The sequence below is a fragment of the Sesamum indicum genome, linkage group LG13 (assembly GCF_026168435.1).
Source record: "Sesamum indicum cultivar Baizhima isolate 11 linkage group LG13, ASM2616843v1, whole genome shotgun sequence".
Classification (NCBI taxonomy): domain Eukaryota; kingdom Viridiplantae; phylum Streptophyta; class Magnoliopsida; order Lamiales; family Pedaliaceae; genus Sesamum; species Sesamum indicum.
In genome coordinates, this window is record NC_142669.1 from 11,168,163 (window position 1) to 11,192,142 (window position 23,980).

Sequence of the window (23,980 nt, forward strand, 5' to 3'; positions counted from 1 at the left end):
TATAATTATGCACATAATTCAATCCCTACGGAGTATATGTAAAAACGTATCTCATTACCACCACTATCAAATTCATCATTTCATCCACAAGATTATGCATATCTTTCAAACACCACCTAATTGAACTATTATAATTAGTTTACACGCTATTCTTATTTTTAATTCATATTTTAATGATCCTAAAAGGTGATTTATAGTTTTATCGATAGATGCACAAAGAACTGTATACTGGCCCGATTTGACAGGAATGCAAAGTTTGGACTTAACTCTCAGTGACTAGAGATCTATACCTGAAAAATGTTAGAAGAGACGGCTGGCACAGTCAAGAGATTGCATTGGTCTTCTTGGCATCAATGGATTGAAGAGGGAGGCCTAGGCATAAGAGTTTTAACTGATATTGTGATTGCATTCTCCTTAAACTTATGGGTGGCGTTTTAGGACCTAATCATCTCTATGGTCTCAGTTTCTGATAGAAAAATATTGTAAGGGCTCTTGCTTGGTTTCCTCACGAGCATACCCAAACAACTCCCCTACTTGGCGTCGCCTGAAGACGGCACGAACAATAGCAGAACACAGAAATTTGTTAATAATTAAAAAGACCCAATAATTATTTAAATTATAACTTAAATGGTAAATTACACTCACATCCAATATGATTTAGTAAATATGTCTTTATTATTTGAAAAATTATAAATTTCCCTTGATTTTAACCTTTGTGTAATAACGAGCCCACATTAGACTCTGCTAGATTTTCATTTAATTTTTGTGGCGAACTGATCAAATTTCCCTTTTAGATGATGAATTATAATTTTATATATTTTTTGAATTTTATAAAATATTTTTATACATTGATATGTTCTAGAAATTATTTATTTTACCTGCACTAGCTCAAATTTTTGTTATGTTTTTTTAATGAACAATATTTTAATTATGTTAAATTTAGAAAAAAATAACTATAAGTTCTCATAATTTAAAAATGAAATTGCATATAATATATGAGTGGATATGATACCAACGTGTGGGACAAATATGTAAATTATTTGTTGTGCCCAATACACCGCGTCAGCTAAATCCAGAGTAAGCCCAACCCAAGAATGCACAATCAATGATGACACTTGATGTTGCGGAAGCAAAACCATCTTCCATTTGAAGTTAAAATGCAACCAACTATTAACAATCAGGGGTGTTCAGTTCGGTCAATCGAATTGAATTGAACTAAATTTTTGGTTAATGGAACCGAACATTATCGATCCGGTTTGATTTAAACTGAACACTGTTCGATTTTAGTATTTTTTCAATTTTAAACAAAAACATATGTACCAAAATATCATAATCCAAAAAATAAAATGTATAATGAAAAGAATATTTACGAATAGAATTCAAAATTTCAAATTAAAAGAAAAGAACACAGTATTAATAATTAACAAAATAATATATATATATATATATATTTAAAAACAATCGATTTTCAATTCGATTCGGCCACCGAACGTTGAAGGAAAAAATCGAATCGAAAATCATTTTTTAAAAAAACTAAAAAATTGAACTGAATTTTTCCGTTCAATTTTCGATTCCAATAGAATTTTTTATTCGATTCGTTGGATCAATTTAATCAAATTGAACACCCTCCCCTCCAAATTTCAAAACTAAACACATGGGCTGGCGTGTTAGGCATTAGATTTAGAACTATATTACACTGAATCCAACAACTTGAAATCCCCGCATTTATTCTTTTAGTATCCGATGCCAAAATGATGGCTAAAAAAGATAACACCTCGCACTTTTCTTCGATCTCTCACTCTTTTTCTCTTCATTTTTTCTTTGGGCTTCTCTCTGATACAGTGTAACCGAAGAGTATTGGAGAAATCTAAAAATCTTGGAGTTTGATTTGTTGGAGTAAACAGGGGAAAGGGGAAGAGAGGTACTGAGGAGATGAAGAACGAAGTTCTGCAGGTGGTGGGAGGAAACAAGAATTGTCAAAATCCAAATGTGAAAACGGAGCAAGGGCCTGAAACTCAGACTCAACATCCTTCTGCCTTTCATGTCTCTGGGCCTCAAAATGTTCCTTCCATCAACTGGAGGGACCTCATCAGCTCTAGTTGGTCAGTGCCCAATTCCTCATTTTTCACTCTCATGATGTGTGTGTGCGTTTGTCTCTGCGTTTTGTTGATGAAAACTGGTTTCTTGATGTTGTTCCATAAAATATATAACAACCTGTGTGAAAGTGCACACAGCGGAACCATTTTGTGTTTAATACGTGGTTTTGTGAGATTGAGAGATGAGAAGTGAAGTAAGAAGAACACCAGAGCTTCAGTGTATTGCAGAATTGGTTTTCAAAGTTACAATTGAGAAGAAGACCTCTTCTTCTTTTATAGATAGTGAACACAACGGCTATTAACTAACTCGCGTTTCTTACTAATAGAAACGCTATAACGAGAAAGGATAAACAAGAAAAGGAACACGACTAAAAGAGAAAACATTACAACTTAAAGAAATGTATTCCTAAAACTAAATGCGAGATTGAAAGGCTAAAAATGCGAGACTAAAGCTTCTATCTCCTTCCTTCTTTCTTCTGCTCTGTTTATCAGCAGCTGCATTGATCCATTTGTGCTGGACATAGCTTTCAACACTCCCTCCTCAAGTCGAACTCGTCAAGATATTGACAAGGTTCAACTTGGACATCAGGTACATAAATCTTGGTCCTGTCAAAATTTTAGTAAAGAGATCTGCAGGTTGATCCTTTGAAGCAATATGTTTTGGTGCCATGAAACCTTCTTTATACTTATCCCGTATAAGATGACAATCAATTTCAATGTGTTTAGTTCTTTCATGGAAGACTGGGTTAGCAGTGATATATATTGCTGCCTGGTTATCACAATAAAAGGGAATAGGTGTCTGCACATTAATCTTTAAATCTTTGAGCAAGCTGTGAATCCATATGAGTTCACAGGTGGTAGAACTCATGCTTTTGTATTCTGCCTCTGCTGTAGACCGTGAAACCGTAGTTTGCTTCTTGGTTTTCCAAGATATCAAGCTTCCCTCTAGAAATATGCAATAACCTGTGAGAGATTTCCTTGTTTCTTTGCAAGTGGCCCAGTCTGCATCACAATATGCTTCTAAAGTGAAATTATTATCAGAGTTGAAGTGTAGGCCTCTGTAGGATGTCCCTTTTAGATATCTCACTATGCAGCTTCCCAATGATCTTGGCAAGGGAATTGCATAAACTGTCTCAATTGCTGTGTGGCATGACAGATATCTGGCCTTGTGAAGCCAAGATAAAGAAGTCTACCTAATAGCCTTCTGTAAGGTTCAGAGTTGCTTAGTTGTTGTCCTGAGGCAGCCTTGAGCTGTAGACCGGCTAGTAAGGGGGTATTAGTGGCCTTGCATTGTGTGAGGCCTGCATCAGCTATAATGTCCCTCACATACTTATCTTGAGTGATGATCATTCCTTCATTGGACCTGCCAATTTCTAAACCAAGAAAAAATCTAGCCTTTCCCAGATTCTTAATTGTGAAAAGATTATGTAACTTAGTTTTAAAACCAGCTATGGTATGTTCACAAGGGCCTGCAATCAATACATCATCAACATAAACAAGTAAACAAAAGAAACCAGCATCAGTAAGGATAGTGAATAAGCAATGATCAGCCTTAGATTGAGTAAAGCCTATCTTTTCCAACTGTTTTGTGAACTCTAAGTTCCATTGCCTAGAGGCTTGCTTAAGGCCATATAGGGATCTTTTTAGCTTACAGATATGTCCAGTAGGGACAATATATCCTTCAGGAGGTTTCATGTAAATATCCTCGTCAATAAACCCATGCAAGAAAGCATTATTAATATCTAATTGATGTAGAAACCAGTTTTGTTTACAAACAACAACAAGAAAAGTTCTAATGGTTACAGCCTTTGCAATAGGAGAAAAACTATCATTGTAATCAATACCTTCGATTTGGTTATAACCTTTTGCTATAAGTCTAGCTTTATATCTATCCATACTACCATCAGGTTTTAACTTTAATTTATATACCCATTTACTACCTATAGCCTTTTTGCCAGCAGGGAGTTCAGTGATATCCCAAGTATCATTATCCTCTAGGGGTTTTATCTCTAAATTAATGGCCTCTACCCATTCTTTATCCTTCATAGCCTCACTGTAGTTCTTAGGTTCATTAGGCATATTTATAACAGCATTCATGCACATATCCATGTTGTTCTGAAGTTTAACAGTGAGAATATCATTGTCTTCTTTATTGCAAGCACAAACATAATCCTGTAATTTAGCAGGTTTGACAATATGTCTTCTTGACCTTCTCAGATACATGTCATCAGGTATATGTTCTTGTTGATTATTAACAGGAGTATGTTCTTCTATAATTTCAGGAATGGGTTGCATATGAGTGTCTTGCTCATCTTGATCCTCTATTATACTAGTGACTGGTTGGTTATAAGTCTGAACATCAGAATTAATGGGATCAGTGCATTCATCAGCAAAAGGAAAAATGTTTTCTTTATAAACAACATCTCTTGAAGTGAAGATGACTTTCTTATTAACATCATAAACTCTGTAGCCCTTCTGATTATTGGCATAACCTAAGAAAATGCACTTAATAGCTCTACTATCAAATTTAGATTTATGAGGTAAAGTGTTAGTAGCAAAACATAAACAACCAAAAGTTCTAAAAGGGGAGTAAGCAACAAGCTTTTTCATTAAAATCTCATAAGGTGTTTTCCATTTTAGGACTGGTGTGGGAATCCTGTTTATGATATAAGTGGAGGTTAATATAGCTTCAGACTAGAACATTCTAGGTAGATTAGCCTGGAACAAAAGGGATCTAGCAACTTCTAATAGGTGCTTATGTTTCCTTTCAACAATGCCATTTTGTTGTGGTGTATATGTACATGTGGTTTGATGAATTATTCCTACTTCTTTAAATTTTTTTTGGCATTGTTCATTTAAAAATTCTAAACCATTATTAGTCCTTATCTTTTTAATTTTCTTGTCAAATTGAGTCCATACCATTTTATGAAATTCCTTTATCAAGTTAAAAGTCTGTGATTTCTATTGCATCAAGAAGGTCCATGTGCATCTACTATGATCATCAACTATGGTTAACATGTACATACAGTTGGAAAGGGAATATTCATTGTTAGGTCCCCATAAATCAGCATGAACAAGATCAAAACAAGAAGTGGAATATGAATTGCTGATAGTAAAAGGTAATCTATGCTGTTTAGCCTAAGGACAAACTTCACAGGTAGAGTTTTTGTTTGTATTTTTATCAGTTAAACCTATGTTAATCAACACATCATGAGATAAGTGGCCTAATCTCTTATGCCATGTATCTGGTTCTATCTTAGCAACTATAAAACCAGTATATCTGAAATCTGCAAGCACATCTTCTATGAATCTTTTGTCAAAGGACTTAGTCTTGATGATATAGAGATTTTCTGCTAAGCATGCTATCCCAATGACCTCTCTAGTCCTGTGGTCTTTCATAATACAGTGACATTTAGAAAAATTGAACCTCATAGATGTATAATTGCACAGTTTACTGACAGATAGGAGATTAAATTTCAGATCAGGCACATGCAGTGTGTTTTCTAGCAGCAGTTTTTCAGTGAGTCTCACATTTCCAGAGTGCTTGATCAAGTGTTTGCTACCGTCTTCTAGATGTATGTAAGTGTTCTGAATATGTGGTTTAGCAAGATTAAATAGGGCTGATTATTACACATATGTGTTGTTGCACCACTATCGACAATCCAAACATCAGATTTTCTGATATTTAAGAGATTATGTTCAAGACTTTTACCTGAAAATTCATACCTGTCTGCATGTATACTTCCAGATCCTTGTGATTTCAATTCCTCAAAAAGTTTTTGGAACTCTGACCTTATTAGATTGGACATGGTTCTTTCATCAACATTGTTGTTGGTTATTTCATTTTCAGTGTTCATGGCTACTGCAGATTTGTTGGGAATTACTTGGTTGTTCTTCTTTTGCTCTTGGAAAGGTTTGTACCAGTCTCGATATCCAATGATTTCAAGCATCCTTCTCTTTGATGTCCAGTTTTCCCACAATGTTTGCAGACCAAGGATTTCTTGTCCACCATATTCTTTCTTTTCTGGAAGTTTCTTGAGTTGTCTTGTTTCCTAAAGACTTGCATCGCCATATTTGGAGTCGTCTGTGATTGTCCAAAATTCACCTCCCTCTGCTTTTCTACATTGAGCACCATTGAGTAAGCTTTGTTGATGTCTGGTCTTGGTTCCATCACCAGAATTTGACTCCTTACATCGTCATATGCCTCATTCAATCCCATGAGGAATTGAATGAGTTGGTCGTTTTCTTTAATTCTTGCAGATTCTTTTGATGATCCACAGGTGCAGTTACCACAGGTACAGCTAGGTGTTGGTGTGATACAAGAAAGTTCATCCCATAATTTCATAATCTTGGAGAAGTATGCAGACAAGGACATCGTCCCTTGAATGACACCACCTAATTCCTTCTTGAGTTGATACTCCATTGGCCCATTACTTTGGTCATATCTGTTTTCCAGTTCTTTCCACAATGCTCTTGATGTGTTCGTGTACATGAAACAGTCTGCTATTTCTCTCTTAATGGAATTCAGTATCCATGAGACCACCATGGAATCCGTTCTTATCCACTGCTCAAATTCTTTTGCATTCTTTTCTGGTTTTTGGTTTTCTCCATTGATGAAAGGAGAGTTTCATCTTTGCTGTGAGTGCCAATTTTATGGAGCGGCTCCATGAAAGAAAATTCGTTCCATCAAATAGTGTAGTCACTAGGCTAATTCCTGGATTATCTCCTGGTTGCAGCTTCAAGACATCTGAATCTTCAGTCATTCTTGAAGTAGATGCAATTCTTGATTATCAAGAACTGGTAGCAGATGAACTCCTTTGACAAAAGATATCAGAGACCATCAAATGATGGCTCTGATACCATGTGAAAGTGCGCACAGCGGAACCATTTTGTGTTTAATACGTAGTTTTGTGAGTTTGAGAGATGAGAAGTGAAGTAAGAAGAACAGCAGAGCTTCGGTGTATTGCAGAATTGGTTTTCAAAGTTACAATTGAGAAGAAGACCTCTTCTTCTTTTATAGATAGTGAACACAATGGCTATTAACTAACTCGCGTTTCTTACTAATAGAAACGCTATAACGAGAAAGCATAAACAAGAAAAGGAACATGACTAAAATAGAAAACATTACAACTTAAAGAAACGTATTCCTAAAACTAAATGCGAGATTGAAAGGCTAAAAATGCGAGACTGAAGCTTCTATCTCCTTCCTTCTTTCTTCTACTCTGTTTATCAATAGCTGCATTGATCTATTTGTGCTGGACATAGCTTTCAACAACCTGTTGTATCAAGGAATTTCCTAAGGTATTGGCAAGCTTGTCAGGGGGCAATGAAGGTCTTTGGAGTAGATATGCAAATGATCTCTAGAGAATAGAGCTGTCCTGCAAGAGAACAGCGCGTTAGGGCCAAGCCGAAAGTGATACCGGAGATGGCTATCCGACGCTCAAGTCAGTCGGTATTCAAAATTATGTACAGAGAGTATGTGAGCGTTAAAGTGACCGAACTTCTATTTGGTGGTGTAGAGCCATAGTTATATGTATCGGTGGACTGTACGATTTCATGTACACCCTTAGATCGTTTTTTAATCCAACGAGGTGTAATGAGCCATACATTTCCATGGGATAATGACAAGAAGTGGTCCAGGGGACCAAGACTGTGCACTCTAAAAAGTGCCTGCTCACTACTTGTACTATTCTGACATTCTTTTTTCAGTGTACAAAGGTCTCAGGAGACCTTCAGGTGTCATTTATTTTCTGGGTGCTCAAGGTCTGTCAACCTTGAGATTTTACAAGGTCTATGAAGTATTGTGAAGGTGTCCAGTAGGGTGTAAAAATATCCCCACATCAGAAGTCCCCTCCACTTACCAAGTTTATTTGTAGTATGGTTGAATAATCGGAGATGTGACACCTTCAATCTCCACTCTTCCAGTTCCGTTCCTTCAATGTACATCTCTATAGATGATAGTGGTAGTTTTTCAAATTTTGAATAAGTCACTTTTTGCAGGATGTCTGGACCGTGTCGCCCTATCATATTCTAACAGGTATCACTGGCTTATTCCATTTTTTGCAGGGGTGCACCCAATAGGAAGTGAAGCAACTTTTTGAGTTATCGCGCCCATTTTCGCGGCTTAAATATCAATTCTTAGTCGCAAAGTAACCCTTTCGTCTTCTAAAACTTCTCTTATTTGCGGGAACTCCCTGCTAAACATCTTTGTTGATCCTTCTTATAATAATTTCTGCGCCCTTCATCAATTTAATCTTAGTATTGGTGAGAAAGGTCTCTTCTATCTCACTAATAATAGAGGGTTCATGCTGATAACCCAAAATAAGATTTCTCATACTGATTGGAAAAAACATTTTTTCCTCATTCGCTCTCCCCCTAAAGCGGCTCCTCATCTGGATCCTTGACTATTGCTAAGGAAGAGGATAATTTTATGTCGGTCTCTGTTAAAATGTACTTGTCGATAAAAAAATAATTGGAAGCCCAAGAGCGTCAACTAGAATAAATGAGGACGACCTGGTGGGCCACAAAGGATTCTTCCTTTGATCCTGAGAATCCTGGGGCCATCTTTCGCTCTAATTGGAAAGTGCGGGAGATTTCTTCAGTTCTAAGTTCAGTGGCTGGTGGTGTTTCCTCTGACCTCTACCGCTTGGCCTTCTGCCTCTAGACCAAATGAAACTCGCTATAAGTTTGGTCCCTCAAATGGAATCTCATGGTGCCAAGCACCTTACTAGTGTAAAGATCTTTCCTGACTTCTGTATTTTATTCATCTCAATTTTGCCTTTTTATGACTTCTAGAATGTTGCATTTAGGTGAATCAAATTCTTGACAGCTTGTCTCTCCAAGTTGCCAATTTCAACAAGCAAACCGCTCAATCAAAAAAGACGACAAAATCTGCACTAGCTCGAGTTCAAGAGTTGTAGGAGAAATATGAGTCGGTTAGTGATAAAGAACAGAGTTATAGGAGGTCTGTAACCCCTGATAAATAAGAATATAAGAGCTAGCTGAAGTTTCTGATGGAGGTGAAAGATGAAGCACAAACAAAGGTGATTGATCTTCAGCTTCAGTACAATATACTCCTCAATTCGCGACAGAGAGATTGTGAAGTGTATCGCTTGCAAGGTATTGACCAGGATAAGGAGTTATTCTATAGAAGTGACGAATATAAAGAGGTGGTTGCTAATACCAAGATTCAAAGTGCTCGTGCCTTCATGAAGTCTCCAGTATTTAATTCCATTGTGGATTCCAAAATGTTCGAAGAACTGCTCAACATGTGGGACAAACTTATACACCAAACCCGATTCTTGGGTGTCTATAATGATGATTTTGATGTAAGTCTTCGAGGCCCTTCTAAGGATGAGAAATGTGAGTTGTACCCGGAAGGTAAGGCCTTTTGAAGTGGAAATCCCTTGGACGTTGAATTCTATGCCTGATTGCCTCGTTTTCCACTTGATATTATGGAAGAAGAGGCCAAGATCTGCCTTCTTGTTGAATCTACCCAGAAGCAACCTTCTCTCACTCCCGAAAAGACTATTAATCCAGAATGCATCCCATCTGTATCCTACCCAAGTGATGTCCTGACTGTTGATACCCAGAAATCCTCCCCTACTGAAGTAGCAGTTCATGATTTGGAGGTGAGTTATGAAGTGAAGTCTGATCTTGGTTTAGATTGTCTGCCTTATGTGAGTAAAATGCCAATGTTAAAGAATATCCTGCCTCTTCTGACATGTAATTACATTTGAAATGGGCAAGTGTTCCCTTGAATGCTTTGGAATAGTAACTTGTAACTTTGTCAAATGTTGAGAATATTTCCTGAATACTAGCTATGCTATATGTTTTTGTTAAGACATTTATCATGGGATCATGTTATGTTTATATATGTGTGATGCAAAATCCACAATTGGCATTGAAGCTTTTCTGATATACCTTCAATGTTTTGAATTTTCTTCATTTCGCTCTGATTGTTGCAAAATGGGGTTGTATGATGATAATTTTAAAAGGTTAGAGGTCTTTTTCAAACCTTTTCATTTTTCAGATATTGCCTTTTTCAGAAATTATATTTTACAGACTTGAAGAAAATGAGGGTCTTTTTCAGACTTAAACAATTGCAGGCCTTTTTCAAACCTTTGTCTTTTTCAAACTTAAAGAAATTAAAGTCTTTTTCAGACTTTGTCTTTTTTATACTTTAATGAATTGGAGGTTTCTTTTCAGACTTAAAGAATTAGAGGTCTGTAGGATAGTTCGACATTGGAAGAAAGGTAGCTCGATCACATCTCTTTATTTAGCAAAAGTTTCTAAGCATACACTTAGGCGGTATGGTCTATTTTTGGCTATCTTCACAATCTTAAAAGGTCCTTCCCAGTTCAGGTACAGTTTCCCAACATGTTTGGAGGCTTGACATCTTTCCAATACTAAGTCTCCGACTTGGAAGACTCTTGGCTTCACCCTTTTGTTATAAATCTTTTTAGTTTGCTTCTTGTATTTGAGAATCTTTGTATAAGCTAGTTCCCTTTTTTCTGGCAGCAATATCAAATCTGTCTCTTGCTACTCTGTGTTTTTTGCCTGGTCATACATTTGCACTATTATTGATTCCATTTCAATTTCTGCTAGAATCATTGCTTCTAAACCACATATCAAACAGAAAGGTGTTTCTCCCATGGCATTTCTTGCGTTGGTGCATATTCCTCTGCCAATTTCTTTTGAGACCTTCTGGGCGAGTTTTCAAGTGTTGCAGTATAGTTTTATTCACAACCCCCACTTGATCGTTCGCCTGCATGTTGGATATTGAGGTGAAGTTTTGTTGTATTTTTATCTCACGAAACTAGTCTTGCATATTCTTTTCTTGAAGCTGATGCCATTATCAGATATTAGCACTCTTTGTATTCCAAGTCTGCACATTATGTTCTTCAAAAGAAACTTCATCACCTCATTTTCATTAATCTTTGCAATAGCCTCCGCTTCAACACATTTAGTGAAGTGCTCCGCTGCTACAATGATAAACTTTCGTTGTCCAATGGCTGGGGGAAAGGGTCCTAAGATATGAATCCCCCACTTATCAAAAGGATATGTGATTGGAATACTTAATTGATTTACTGGACGTGTATGAGGTACATTGGAGTGGTATTGACAGCTCTTGCATCCTCTTGAGAATAATTACGATATCTTAAAATTCGAGCACTCGATTCTTACCAAATTTAAATACATATAAGACTGTGTCCATTACAGTCTTATATGTTTGAGATGCTTTCATATATGTCTGTGTATATTTCGTTTTCTTCCTTTTCATTGCTCTAAGAAAATTCTTCTGAAATGGGTTTAAATAGCTGAAAATCTCTGATTCGTTCAATTTCTAGTATTCTCATAACTAGTGTCTATTCATGTGATGCATGGCATAATAAACAGGAAGGATGGGAATTACAAAAGAATCGTAATGGCCTGCTTCGTACAAGCAGTTTACTTGCTTGAACTTGACAGACAAGAAAACAGAACCAACCAAACTGCTCTTGCTCCTCAGTGGTGGATACCCTTTAAGTACAAATTGGTGGAGACCCTGATAGACGAAAGAGATGGATCAATATTTGGGGCGATATTCGAATGGGACCGTGCTGCAGCTTTGATAGACTTTGTGCCCGTCAGACCTAGTGGTGCACCAAAGGCTGTTTTGGCTTTCAGGGGGACATTGCTTAAAACTCCAACAATAAGACGGGATATTGAGGATGATCTCCGGTTCCTAGCCTGGGAAAGCTTGAAGGGATCAGTCAGATTTAGCTCAGGTCTGAAGGCACTGAGATCAATTTCTGACAAGTATGGAAGCAGCAAAATTTGCATTGCCGGCCATTCATTGGGAGCCAGCTTTGCTCACCAAGTCGGGAGAGCATTAGCCGAAGATGGAACATACGTGGAAGCACATTTATTCAATCCACCATCAGTTTCACTATCTTCCGGTCTTAAAAACATGGGGGAGAAAGTCGGCGATATATGGAAGAGGTTTAGGAGCAGGCTTCCTTCAACTGCTGAGACGACTCCGGGATTGAAACAGTGGGTACCTCATCTATACATAAACAATAGCGACTATATTTGTTGCTATTATACAGATGCAAACCAAGCAGAAGAGCTCAAAGTTGAGAAAGCGAACGCAAAATCAACCAATACACCATGCGCTACTGACAAGCTCTATGTGTTGTCGAAGGGGAAGCAGAAGTTTCTTGAGGCACACGGTTTACAGCAATGGTGGTCTGACGACTTGGAATTGCAAATGGCGCTCAACAATAGTAAGCTGATCAGCAAGCAGCTCAAGTCCTTGTATACCCTCCCGCCCACAGAACAATCACCGAGCAAGGGTTGATGATGACCACAAATCTGGAGCTATTGTTGTTTTCTTTTCAGTTTCTTGAAGTTGCAAGGGACAGTAAACCAAATAACAAAACCATGTTTTTGGTGTTGGTAAGATTCATTCTCCCAGGATTAATCTTATTTTTCCCTTGTTAAGATGTACTTTTAATGTCTAAAACTGTAATATTTGTGTATGAATAAGGAAGCAAAACAGTGGAGCTGTGATGAAACCCATCCATACTCCCCACAAGAACAGCAGCCACAAGCAGAGGAATAAAAGGCAGAATACTTCAGACTCTGTTTTATTTTTTTCTTTTCCTTCAGTTAGCTAAGTCGTGTTTTACAGTAGCACTTTCATCTATCCGTTAAGTATATTGACAACTAAGTGGTTGTTATTGTTAGTTGGGTCTTCTTGTATATAAGAGGCATTTTTCCTTCCTTGAATATACATATACAGAACTTCTCTTCTGTAAAACCAGCTGCAAGATCAGTTTTCCATTTTGATTTTACTTCTTGATTCCTTTCTCAACATGGCACCAGAGCAGGCGTAACAAAACACTCTGCCGCTTCTGCATTCTGTTTGTACCTTACTCCACACACCACATCTTCATTTCTTGAATCAAGAATCAACACAAGAAATGACAGACAAAGAAGAAAAGGAAGAGAGAATTTCCACTGATGTAGGCATTCAAGAAAATGATAATCGTAGCATTTCTTTGGTATCTGCACCATTGAACGGGAACAATTACTTGTCTTGGGCAAGATCTATCAAGATAGCCCTTGGAGCAAGAAGAAAATTGGGTTACATTGATGGCACACAAACAAAACCAATGGAAGATAAAGAAGCCATTGAGCAATGGCAGAAAAATGATTACATGGTAGTCTCTTGGATATTGAATTCAATATCAAAAGAGATTGCAGAAGCATTCTTGTACGCAGAATCAGCAAGGGACTTGTGGGTTGAACTCGAGATGCGGTTTGGTGAAAGCAATGGTCCACTCCTGTACCAAATCCAAAGGGAAATTGCATCCATCTCACAGAAAAATTCCACTGTTGCTGCATATTTTACAAAACTCAAGAGGCTATGGGATGAATTGGGATCTTTAGACCCCCTACCTGTGTGCACTTGTGGAGCGAGCAAAAGAATGTCAGAAAGAAACGCTTCCTACCAATTGATTCAATTTCTCATGGGCCTCAATGACGTCTATGATCATACCAAGAACCAGATATTAATCATGGATCCTTTGCCTTCCGCTGCAAAAGCATACTCCATGGTGCACCGAGTTGAAAGACAAAGACAAGTTAATTCTGAATTTGCTGAAGTAGAAAAAGAAGGAGTTATGGCGGTCCAAATTTCTGAGACAAAACCACAAAGCAACATGAGGACAAATTTCAAGAAAGGACCTGCAGTTGATAAAAGGCAACTCCAATGTGATCACTGCAAAAAGAAGGGACATTTAAAGGAGGGATGTTTCGAACTTGTGGGGTACCCTGATTGGTACAAGAACATGACTGATCAGAGGAAAATTGGCAGCAGACCTGTGAATACAAGGATGAATAACCCAAGAATGAATCAACAAGCTAACAGTTTGCAGACAACCATGAATAATGAACCTGACACTAATTTTTCAAAAATGATCAGGAGAGAAATGCTCAAGATCATGCAAGACCAAAATAACAGCCAGATGAGTTCGAACTTTTCTGATTTCCAAGGTTATGCAGGTAACACTCTTGTCACCTCTGAATTATGGATCATTGACAGTGGGGCATCAGCCCACATGTGTGCATCTATAACTGCCTTTAAATACCTTCATAATCTTGATAATGAAGTTTCTGTTAATTTCCCTGATGGAACTAGCCAACAAGTAAAACTCTATGGAGAAGTTCAAATTACAGAAGACATCATACTAAAGAATGTGCTATATGTGCCTGCATTTAAGCATAATCTCCTCTCTGTCAATAAACTGTGTAATGATAATCACCTTAGTGTTCATTTCACAAATGAGACTTGTATTTTGCAGGACCTTGAGAGTAAAAGGATGATTGCTGTAGGTAAACAACGAGGGAGACTTTATGTGTTAGAAAGACAACCTCAGCATCACATGACAAAGCATATTAGTTTGAACCCCTCTGCCAATGAAGAAAATTTGTCTGTTGGCATGTGTAACATGAACAAATGTAAGGCTGTGTGTAATGAAGTTCTATGGCACAATAGGTTAGGACACACTAACCTAGATGTATTGAGACGTATGAATCTTTGTAATAAGAACAACATTCAACAGATTAAATGTGAAATATGTCCATTAGCAAAGCAACACAAAACCTCTTTTCTGTTGAGTGAATCCAAAACTAAATCTGTTTTTGAGCTTATTCATGTAGATGTGTGGGGACCGTACAGGGAGTATTCCATCAACAATTTTGAATACATGCTTACAATAGTGGATGATTTTAGCAGAACTACTTGGGCCTACCTGATGATTCATAAATCTCAAACCCTCTCTAAACTTGAACAATTTTATAACATGATAATGACTCAATTTGATGCCAAGATCAAACGAATCAGAACTGATAATGGTACTGAATTTGTTAATAAGGAATGTCAAACCTTCTTCCATAAAAAGGGCATAATACATCAGAGAACTTGCATCCACACACCTCAACAAAATGGTGTGGTTGAGAGGAAACATCAACACTTGCTCCAAATAGCTAGAGCCCTTATGTTTCAAGCTAGCATGCCTTTAAAATTTTGGACTGAGGCTTTACTAATGGCTACATTTCTAGTTAATAGGTTGCCTACTCAAGTCTTGAACTGGAAAACACCCTATGAGTTACTTTACAACCACAAACCTTCTTATGATCATATAAAAGTTTTTGGATGCCTTTGCTTTATCACTAATACCTCACCCTCTAAAAGAAAGTTTGAACCTAGAGCTTTGAAGTGTGTTTTCTTAGGATATGTCCATGGCATAAAAGGATATAAAGTAATGGAACTTAGCACAGGGAATATCCATATTAGTAGAGACATAATGTTCTATGAAAACATTTTTCCCTTTAAAACCTCCAAAGATGATGATAGTGACATAGTTTGTCCTTTGCCTGTCATTGATCAAATAGATGAGAGTGAAACCAGCAATAAACCTTTAGCTAATGATGTTATAGAACCTGAGGCTGATACTCACATACCTAGGAGATCCAACAGACCTACCAGCAAACCTAGCTGGATGAATGACTATGAGTGCTACAACTCTGAAAACTCTAATAATTTGCATATGTCACATATACAATCTTGTTTTGTGGAGAATCTGTTAAGTGTACAGGAGCCAAAGGACTTCAAACAAGCTCAGGAGCAGGCTAACTGGAGAAAGGCTATGCAGGAAGAAATCAATGCACTTGAAAGAAACAGAACTTGGAAGATTACAGATTTGCCTTCTGACAAAAGAGCCATTGGATGCAAATGGCTGTATAAGGTAAAACTTAATCCTAATGGCACTGTCGAAAGGTATAAAGCACGGTTAGTTGCTAAAGGGTACAGCCAAGTTGAAGGGGAGGATTACAATGACTGTTTTGCACCTGTTGCAAAAGCAGTCACTGTAAGGCTCTTCTTAGCTGTGGCTGTGGGAAAGAAATGGCCTATCCATCACCTTGATGTTAATAATGCCTTCTTGCATGGCACTCTTGATGAGGATATATATATGGAGCCTCCTCAAGGCTATAAAATTCCACACGGCAAGGTCTGTAAATTGGAAAAGTCCCTATATGGCTTAAAACAAGCATCTAGAAAGTGGAATGAAGAATTCACTAACAAGATAAGAGAATTTGGTTTTGAACAATGTAGTCATGATCATTGCTTGTTTATAAAAGGAACTGACACTAGCCTCATTGCATTACTGATTTATGTTGATGATATACTAATCACTGCTGCCTCTGAAAGCTCCATAATCACTGTTAAAGATTACTTAGATGACCTTTTTACAGTTAAGCACTTGGGAAATGCTAAATATTTCCTAGGACTTGAGTTAGCACGATCCACTGAAGGTTTAGTGGTAACCCAACGCAAGTATACTCAAGATATTCTCAAGGATGTTGGGCTCAACAATGGCAGGCATGTTGCCACTCCATTGCCTCCTGGACTGAAGCTCACAGTTGACACAGGGGCTGCTCTCACTGACCCTTCCAGGTATAGAAGACTGGTTGGCAGATTGCTGTACTTGAGTTTCACCAGGCCAGACCTGTGCTACGCTGTACAACAACTAAGCCAGCACCTTCAACATCCTTGTGAGAAGCATTGGGAGGCAGCAATTCATGTTGTCAGATATTTGAAAGGCACCATCTCAACAGGTTTGTATTTTCCCTCAACTACTGATTTTTCACTCAAAGTTTTTTGTGATGCAGATTGGGCCGCATGCCAAGAGACAAGAAGGTCCTTATCAGGGTTCTGTATTTTTGTGGGAGAGACTCCCATATCCTGGAAAACCAAGAAACAGACCACGGTGGCCAGATCGTCCGCAGAAGCCGAGTACCGAAGTATGGCTGCTACCACCTGTGAAGTCACATGGCTGGTGTACCTTCTGAAGAACTTCGGTGTTAATGTCAAGACTCCCATTCCATTCTACTGCGACAATAAAGCCGCACTTCACATAACTGCAAATCCAGTCTTCCATGAGAGGACGAAGCACCTGGAAATAGACTGCCATGTGGTGCGTAACAAGTTCAAGGAAGGGTTGATCCAACCAACTTATGTGGTGTCTAGACAACAAATTGCAGACGCCTTTACAAAATTATTGTCTTGCAACTCGTTCCTCCATTTGCGGTCCAAGCTATCCTTGGTCACCCTCAACCCAAGTCTATCTTGCGGGGGGGGTGATGAAACCCATCCATACTCCCCACAAGAACAGCAGCCACAAGCAGAGGAATAAAAGGCAGAATACTTCAGACTCTGTTTTATTTCCATCCATACTCCCCACAAGAACAGCAGCCACAAGCAGAGGAATAAAAGGCAGAATACTTCAGACTCTGTTTTATTTTTTTCTTTTCCTTCAGTTAGCTAAGTCGTGTTTTACAGTAGCACTTTCATCTATCCGTTAAGTATATTGACAACTAAGTGGTTGTTATTGTTAGTTGGGTCTTCTTGTATATAAGAGGCATTTTTCCTTCCTTGAATATACATATACAGAACTTCTCTTCTGTAAAACCAGCTGCAAGATCAGTTTTCCATTTTGATTTTACTTCTTGATTCCTTTCTCAACAAGCTGCTCCAAATTGAAGCTGAGCTGAATTAATACGAGTTTCCATACATTGTTAAGGTTTGAGTTTGTATGGACGAGAAAGGTCAAAAAAAAAAGTTCTAAGCTCAATTCTTAAATATTTTTTTATATGATCAACAAAGGAGAGGCGCAAAATCCAAAAAATACATTTTTCGTCTGGATTAAAAGCAATTTTCGTCCCCTAACTTCAGGCCATTCTCGCTTTAGTCTCCTAAGTTACTAGAGTTCTATTTTGATCCCGTAAAACTGAAAAAATCTTAATTTTGGTACAAATTTGATCGAAAAGTTGAGTTACTCGCTGAAAAAAGTCACATGCCAGGCATGTGAGTTTTTAAATTGGGGCTTACATTGTGATTGGCTGAAAATAAAAGGCTTAAAGGCAATTTTCGTCCCCCAACTTCAGGTCATTCTCGTTTTAGTCCCGTAACTTCAAGTCATTCTCGTTTTAGTCCCCTAACTTCAGGCTATATCTTCACCATATCATCTTTTTCAACTAATCACAATGCAAGCCCCAATTTAAAAAGTCACATGCCTGGCATGTGACTTTTTCCGGCGAGTGACTCAACTTTCAAACCAAATTTGTACCAAAATTGAGATTTATCAAGTTTTACAGGACCAAAATAGAACCCTAGTAACTTAGGAGACTAAAACGAGAATGACCTAAAGTTAGGGGAAGAAAATTGCCTTTAAGCCTTTTTCGTCTTGTAACTATGCTATGGTGGTAATTTTGATCTTCTCCTATTTCAATTTGCAATTGAGGATGTAAAAGTAGTATATTTGATCCATTTTTTGCAATAAAATGTCAATTTTATTGGAAAAGATACATGCTTGACACGTGAAAATTTAATTTTTTTTACGATATTGACATTTTCAATAGAAATTGAATCAAATGTACTTTTTACTTTTTCTAAATTATTGCTTGCCATTAAAAAAAATTTAAAATCGAAGTTAATAAAGCGATGAACTAGTATTATTTGAAATAAATCGATTACAATCATATATGTCAAATACCTATATTTAATAAAGACAACTATAACAATTATATTCCGATCAACAATATTAGATAAAATATATTTAAATGACACTTACTATTGCAGTAGAAAGATAATATTTATAATACAGTCGAACAATATTCCATACATTGATTGGTTCCAATTCATAACCTCTAAAATTATGAGGGCTTAACTTTGTTAGTTGAATTAGAATAGGTTTTCATCAACGAACTATTATGGTGATCCAATCAACAAATAATTTCGGCCGATTTCACTTCTTAAAACGGCATCTTTTATCATATTTTAGCGTTACATGTTTTGTTATTTTTTTTTTAGTGAAGACAACAAACTATTATAACAATCATTATTATTAAGTATCAATATTTAATAAAAATTAATATTATAACAATTATATACTATTTTATCAACTTCAAATGATTATATCTAATCAATATTTACTACTAAAGTAGAACTACACCTAATATTACAGTAGAAACATCTTATACGTTAGTAGGGTTCGAATCCATGACCTTAGAATTATGAAGCTTCAACTTTGCCAACGAAATTAGGTCTCATCGGCCGATATTACTGATAAGACACATTTAACGCTTTTATGCATGTCGATTTTGAGTATTTTGAAAGGATTTTATCGCATAGATCTTGGAATTATATCATTTGAATGATGGAGTTGTTATGACAAGCTTCGATGAAATAAAGGCAAAATAGTGCAATTGAACTCAAAAGGTGATCAAGAGAAGGAAGGACAAATGAACACTCAATAACATAGAGGGGCTATAATACTATTTTATTTTTCATAAGGGGCTGTTTGTCTATTTTACATAAATAGGTTACAATTTAATTGAATAAAAATATAAAATTATAACACGAGAAAAGATGGAGGCAAACATGCATTGATCTTACAAATTTTCTGAAAATGGTAAGTAAAAATTGACAAAAATGGAAACAGAAAACGACTCCACTGGGGATCGAACCCAGAATCTCTGGTTCCGTAGACCAGCGCCTTATCCATTGGGCCATGGAGTCAACTTATAACACAATGTCGGCTTAATATTATTCAAGGTGGGGGCGGCCGTTTGATTACTGGCGTTTATGGCATGATTAGAGGTATAATGAAGAGGGATTTGGACTTGATGAAGCAGTAGGGTAAAAGAAAATTGTAAATTTAAAATAAGTCAGCAAATATTAGGAATAATTATATTTTTATGTTCTGAGATTTTGTGTCATTACATATAAATTCTCAATAGTGTGAAAAATTACATCTAATACCCATAAAATTTGCTTCCGTCTAACAAATAGGTCCAACATTAGCCAAAATTTATTGATATTAATAAAAAAGTTGAAGAAAAATTGATATTACCTTCGATTGACTTATTGTAGGTCAAATAATTTTTTTTGACTAAATTATCCTTATAACATTTAAGATAAATCAATAAGTAAATCGAGGTAAAATATGGATTCTTAACCAGTTTTCTTATTAATATCAACAAATTTGGTGAATTTTGTTTAACAGAGATATTTATTTGTTAGATAAAAGCAAACCTCATAAATACTAAATGCAATTTTTCTCATCACAATAGATAGATGTATAATTACACCAAATATGAGCCCTAATCGTCAACTGACTAGAAACAACCTTTTACTCCTTTGTCATCAACTCACTGCAATGTTGCTCAGCAGCTTTTTTGGGGGTCTTCTTTTTCATGTACAATGTTGCCTGTGCTAATATTTCAATTCAGGTGCTCTTCAAGATCTGATCTATTTTGTCGAAAAATAGTTAGTTTGATTTTGAAAGGACATCTAACTATAGAAAATTCGAGTACCAGGACTTGTAGGTTGTCCAGGCCCCTCGTTTCCATTGAACGTATTGCACGAACTATTATCTGTTTTCAATGGAGCATCAGAAGTCGGTCTCTGCAAAGGGCAACCACTAGGGAGCGACAAAGATCTTCATCTAGTGTAGGATTGTAGTACATAGTCACCATCATGGGCGGAGAACTTTGGGGTATATATAAAGGGTAAATGTTGGGAAGTTATCCACCAATGATGAGTCCAAATATAAACCCTAGCTAAATTATTACAAAGAATTACAGTCCAAAAATTACAAAAATGTTAATGGAAACTATAATTACAGATATCCAAACAAAATATACAGATCTAGAACAACAGTAAAATATAAATAGAAACAGAATAAATGATTTTGGCTCAGGGAGCCAGATCCGGTAGAGATAGCTCACAGCCACCAAGGTCGGCAACCACAACAACGGTTTCTTGAACCAAAAACAACCACAAACGCTCAATTACTCAAACAGCCACCAAGGACGGTCACATAGACAGAAAACACCCACTAAGAAACTTCGTCCACAAAGGACTATATAGAAAGATTTCCACTTAGGAATTTAATTCACGAAAAACTATTTTATTAAAGAAAGAGACAGAATATTAGTTTTTCTAATTCGGTTATTGTCATCAGAAAAATCACTAGAGTATTTATAAAGGGAAGCCATTGATTTTATATATATAGAGAGAGAGAGAGAGAGGAACAATTGGTGGAGGAGAAACGACGTTTTGGGAGGAGAGAGGAGGGGGTGTTGGTTTGCTCAAGAGAGAAGGGTGAGGGAGACGAGGAGATGAGAGACAACTATTAGGGTTACATTTCTTTTATTTTGTAGAGGGTCAGAGAGAGAAATATCAAGGGAAAAGTGGGTTAGGTAATGGGCTGGGTAGGTGAAAGTGGGCTGAGCCAATAAGAATGGTTGAAGGCATGAAGAAATTAGGCAGCCATCCAAGGTGTGGGCTTAGGGTGTTGTAGGCTAGGGCCTACCAATTTTTGTCCTAGGCCATAATGTTTCAACATTCTCTACCTTGGACTAGGACCCAAAAGAGGGAACCTAGTCCAAGGCCGGATCTAGCATTCATCATTTTCAGAACTCCTTGATTATACCTGCAAAACGAAAAGAAACTTGTACAGATATAGGTTAGAGAAAGAACACTAAGCAGTATTAATAAACCATAGATACTTCTCTAGAGAATTCTTCAGTAATTTCATTATTTTCTTTATTCTTGTCATCTCTCTTGGGCTTTTTACAATTTATAATAAAATGCCCCTTTCTCCACAATTATAAAATCTTTTATCCCAAGATTTTTCATTCCTATTTCTAGACTTTGACCTATTATGATTTCTATTCCGATATTTATTTTCAGAATATCTATACTTGGTTCTTCTACTAACATAATTCACTTCATTTTGGACCTGATTAACAATATTAGTTTAAGGTCCATTTTTTTACTTTTTAAGCCACTAATTACAATATCTAAATTTATATTATCCCCATATTTTATAGCAGCTTTTAGCCTTTTACATCACCATAAGTTTTAGGACTAGTATTCAATAAAACAATAGGAGAATAATCATCTATGTTCTTATCTCCAGTTAGTTTAATGTCCTGAATTAGTTTTCTAAAATCATCCAAATTTTCTCATTATTTTTAGACAAATCTAGTTTGTATTTGAAAAAATTTTCAAGCAAAAATAATTTACTAGGTAAAGAAGTTTCAGTTACAATTCTTCTAACTTATTCCATAAATCTTTTACAGTTTTCTACTTTCCAAACTTTCTTAGAACTATATCAGAAAGACTTAAATTTATTGAAGAGTATGCAAATTCATTGTTTTCTATCTTCTTTTTTGCAGAAAAATTTTCGGGGTATTTGCCACCAATAGCTTTGAAGATCTTTTGTTGAATTAAAATACCTTTCATCTTTTGTTGCAAAATAGAAAAATCAGATTTTCCATCAAATGATTGAAAATTATAACAAGCCATCTCAATACAGAAATAACAGCAACAAATGTAGTAAAATATGAGGCAGAAGAATAACATTGAGACAGAATGTGCACTAATACAGAATAATATCATCAAAATAAAAATCAACAGAATAATATCGACAAAAGGCAATAATAACAACAGATTTTAAGGGTGAACCTTAGCTAAATTTTAACCAGATACCAGACAGCCTCAGGGACTCGACCAGGTGAAGGATTAGCAAAGGTTTGGTCTTGTTTTAGGAATAATCACAAAGCAATAATAGACTAAGCAGCACTAAGCAGAAAATAACACACTAAGCAAAAATATTCTAAGTACTTGTGAAAACACAACAAAGCAGATTAAATGAGATTCACTAAGCAGTGCGTTTTATGCACTAAGTACTGAATAACTCAGTGGATAATACAGAACTAAAAAATATTAGATATTTAAGAAAAAATATCAATCACTAAGTTATTTTTTGCACTAAGTAATGTTTCGCACAAAGCAATTAATATTAGCTTTTAAGCACTAAGTAGAAACAAAATGCACTAAGCGATATCAAATTATGCACACAGCGGGTCTCACACAGCAATTATCATAAAATCAAAAAATCAGGCCTATGTTTGGTTTTATGATTTGCACACCTGCACTAGGTGTGCAATTGTAACTTAATTTTTTTAATTACTTTTTTTATTATTTTTTATTCTTCTATATTTTTCTTGTTTTTGTCTTTTTTTTTTCCTCTCTCTCTTCTGTCTTTTTTGTCTGCAGCTTTCTTCTCTTTCTTTTCTTTCTTCTTTCTCTTTCTTCTTTCTTCTCTCTTTCTTTTTCTTCTTTTCTCTTTTTTCTTCTCTTTCCTCTTCTTTCATTTTTGTATTATATGTATTATAATTATTATTTAAAATGTAAAAAGAATTCCTTAATAAAAAGAAATTACTTAACATAAATATATATATATATATATATTATATTTCACTAACAAATAAAAAACTATATACATATACACATATATTACTAAATATATATATTCAAAGATATGATTTGACAATGAACAGTAACTCATGTGTCCCAAATTCTAACATCAAACCTACACCACTTATTTTACACTATTTTATATTATATCAAAACACAAACCCAAACATATCATCTATCTCAAAACACATACTTACTTATCTCTATTTTTCTCACTCTATCTCCAAAACACCAAAACAAAAATATTCAAAATATTAATCCAAACATAATACAGATTTTCAGAATAATAATCCAACACAGCTATTTTTTGCATAGAGCGAACTCAATATATATCGTAGAAATAATTTTTAGAAAAATACATTTTAGAAAATCCGCAGTCTTTTTTCCCCCAGAAAATAAGTAGTAAGCTAAAATCGCACAAACTGAAAATATGAAGAGGTTATTTTGCAGGAAAAAAAATATATAGATGAGGATGATCTTACCGATGTTGGAGACAGAACCCGAA

At 36.1% G+C, this 23,980-nt stretch overlaps 1 protein-coding gene and 1 non-coding gene across 11 annotated transcripts; one reads left to right on the plus strand and one right to left on the minus strand.

The window, feature by feature from the left end:
* The first annotated feature begins 1,768 nt into the window (after window positions 1–1,768).
* LOC105176856 (GDSL esterase/lipase At4g10955-like) lies at window positions 1,769–12,869 on the plus strand. Of its 10 annotated transcripts, XM_088877212.1 has the most exons (5): window positions 1,963–2,102; window positions 2,589–2,685; window positions 5,577–8,828; window positions 8,906–9,727; window positions 11,496–12,869. In XM_088877212.1, exons 4-5 carry the CDS (start codon window positions 9,717–9,719, stop codon window positions 12,436–12,438), a joined length of 954 nt encoding a protein of 317 aa, XP_088733338.1. In that variant the 5' UTR covers window positions 1,963–2,102; window positions 2,589–2,685; window positions 5,577–8,828; window positions 8,906–9,716; the 3' UTR covers window positions 12,439–12,869. The 10 variants fall into 10 exon arrangements, 8 of the variants coding, with proteins under 8 accessions (XP_011098093.1, XP_088733339.1, XP_088733338.1 ...); XM_088877214.1 differs by having other exon boundaries at window positions 5,577–10,882; XM_088877210.1 differs by having other exon boundaries at window positions 5,577–9,727.
* A 6,783-nt stretch (window positions 12,870–19,652) lies between these two features.
* On the minus strand, window positions 19,653–19,725 carry TRNAR-ACG (transfer RNA arginine (anticodon ACG)). Its single transcript has one exon. It is a non-coding gene; the product is annotated as a tRNA-Arg (tRNA).
* Between the last annotated feature and the right edge of the window lie 4,255 nt (window positions 19,726–23,980).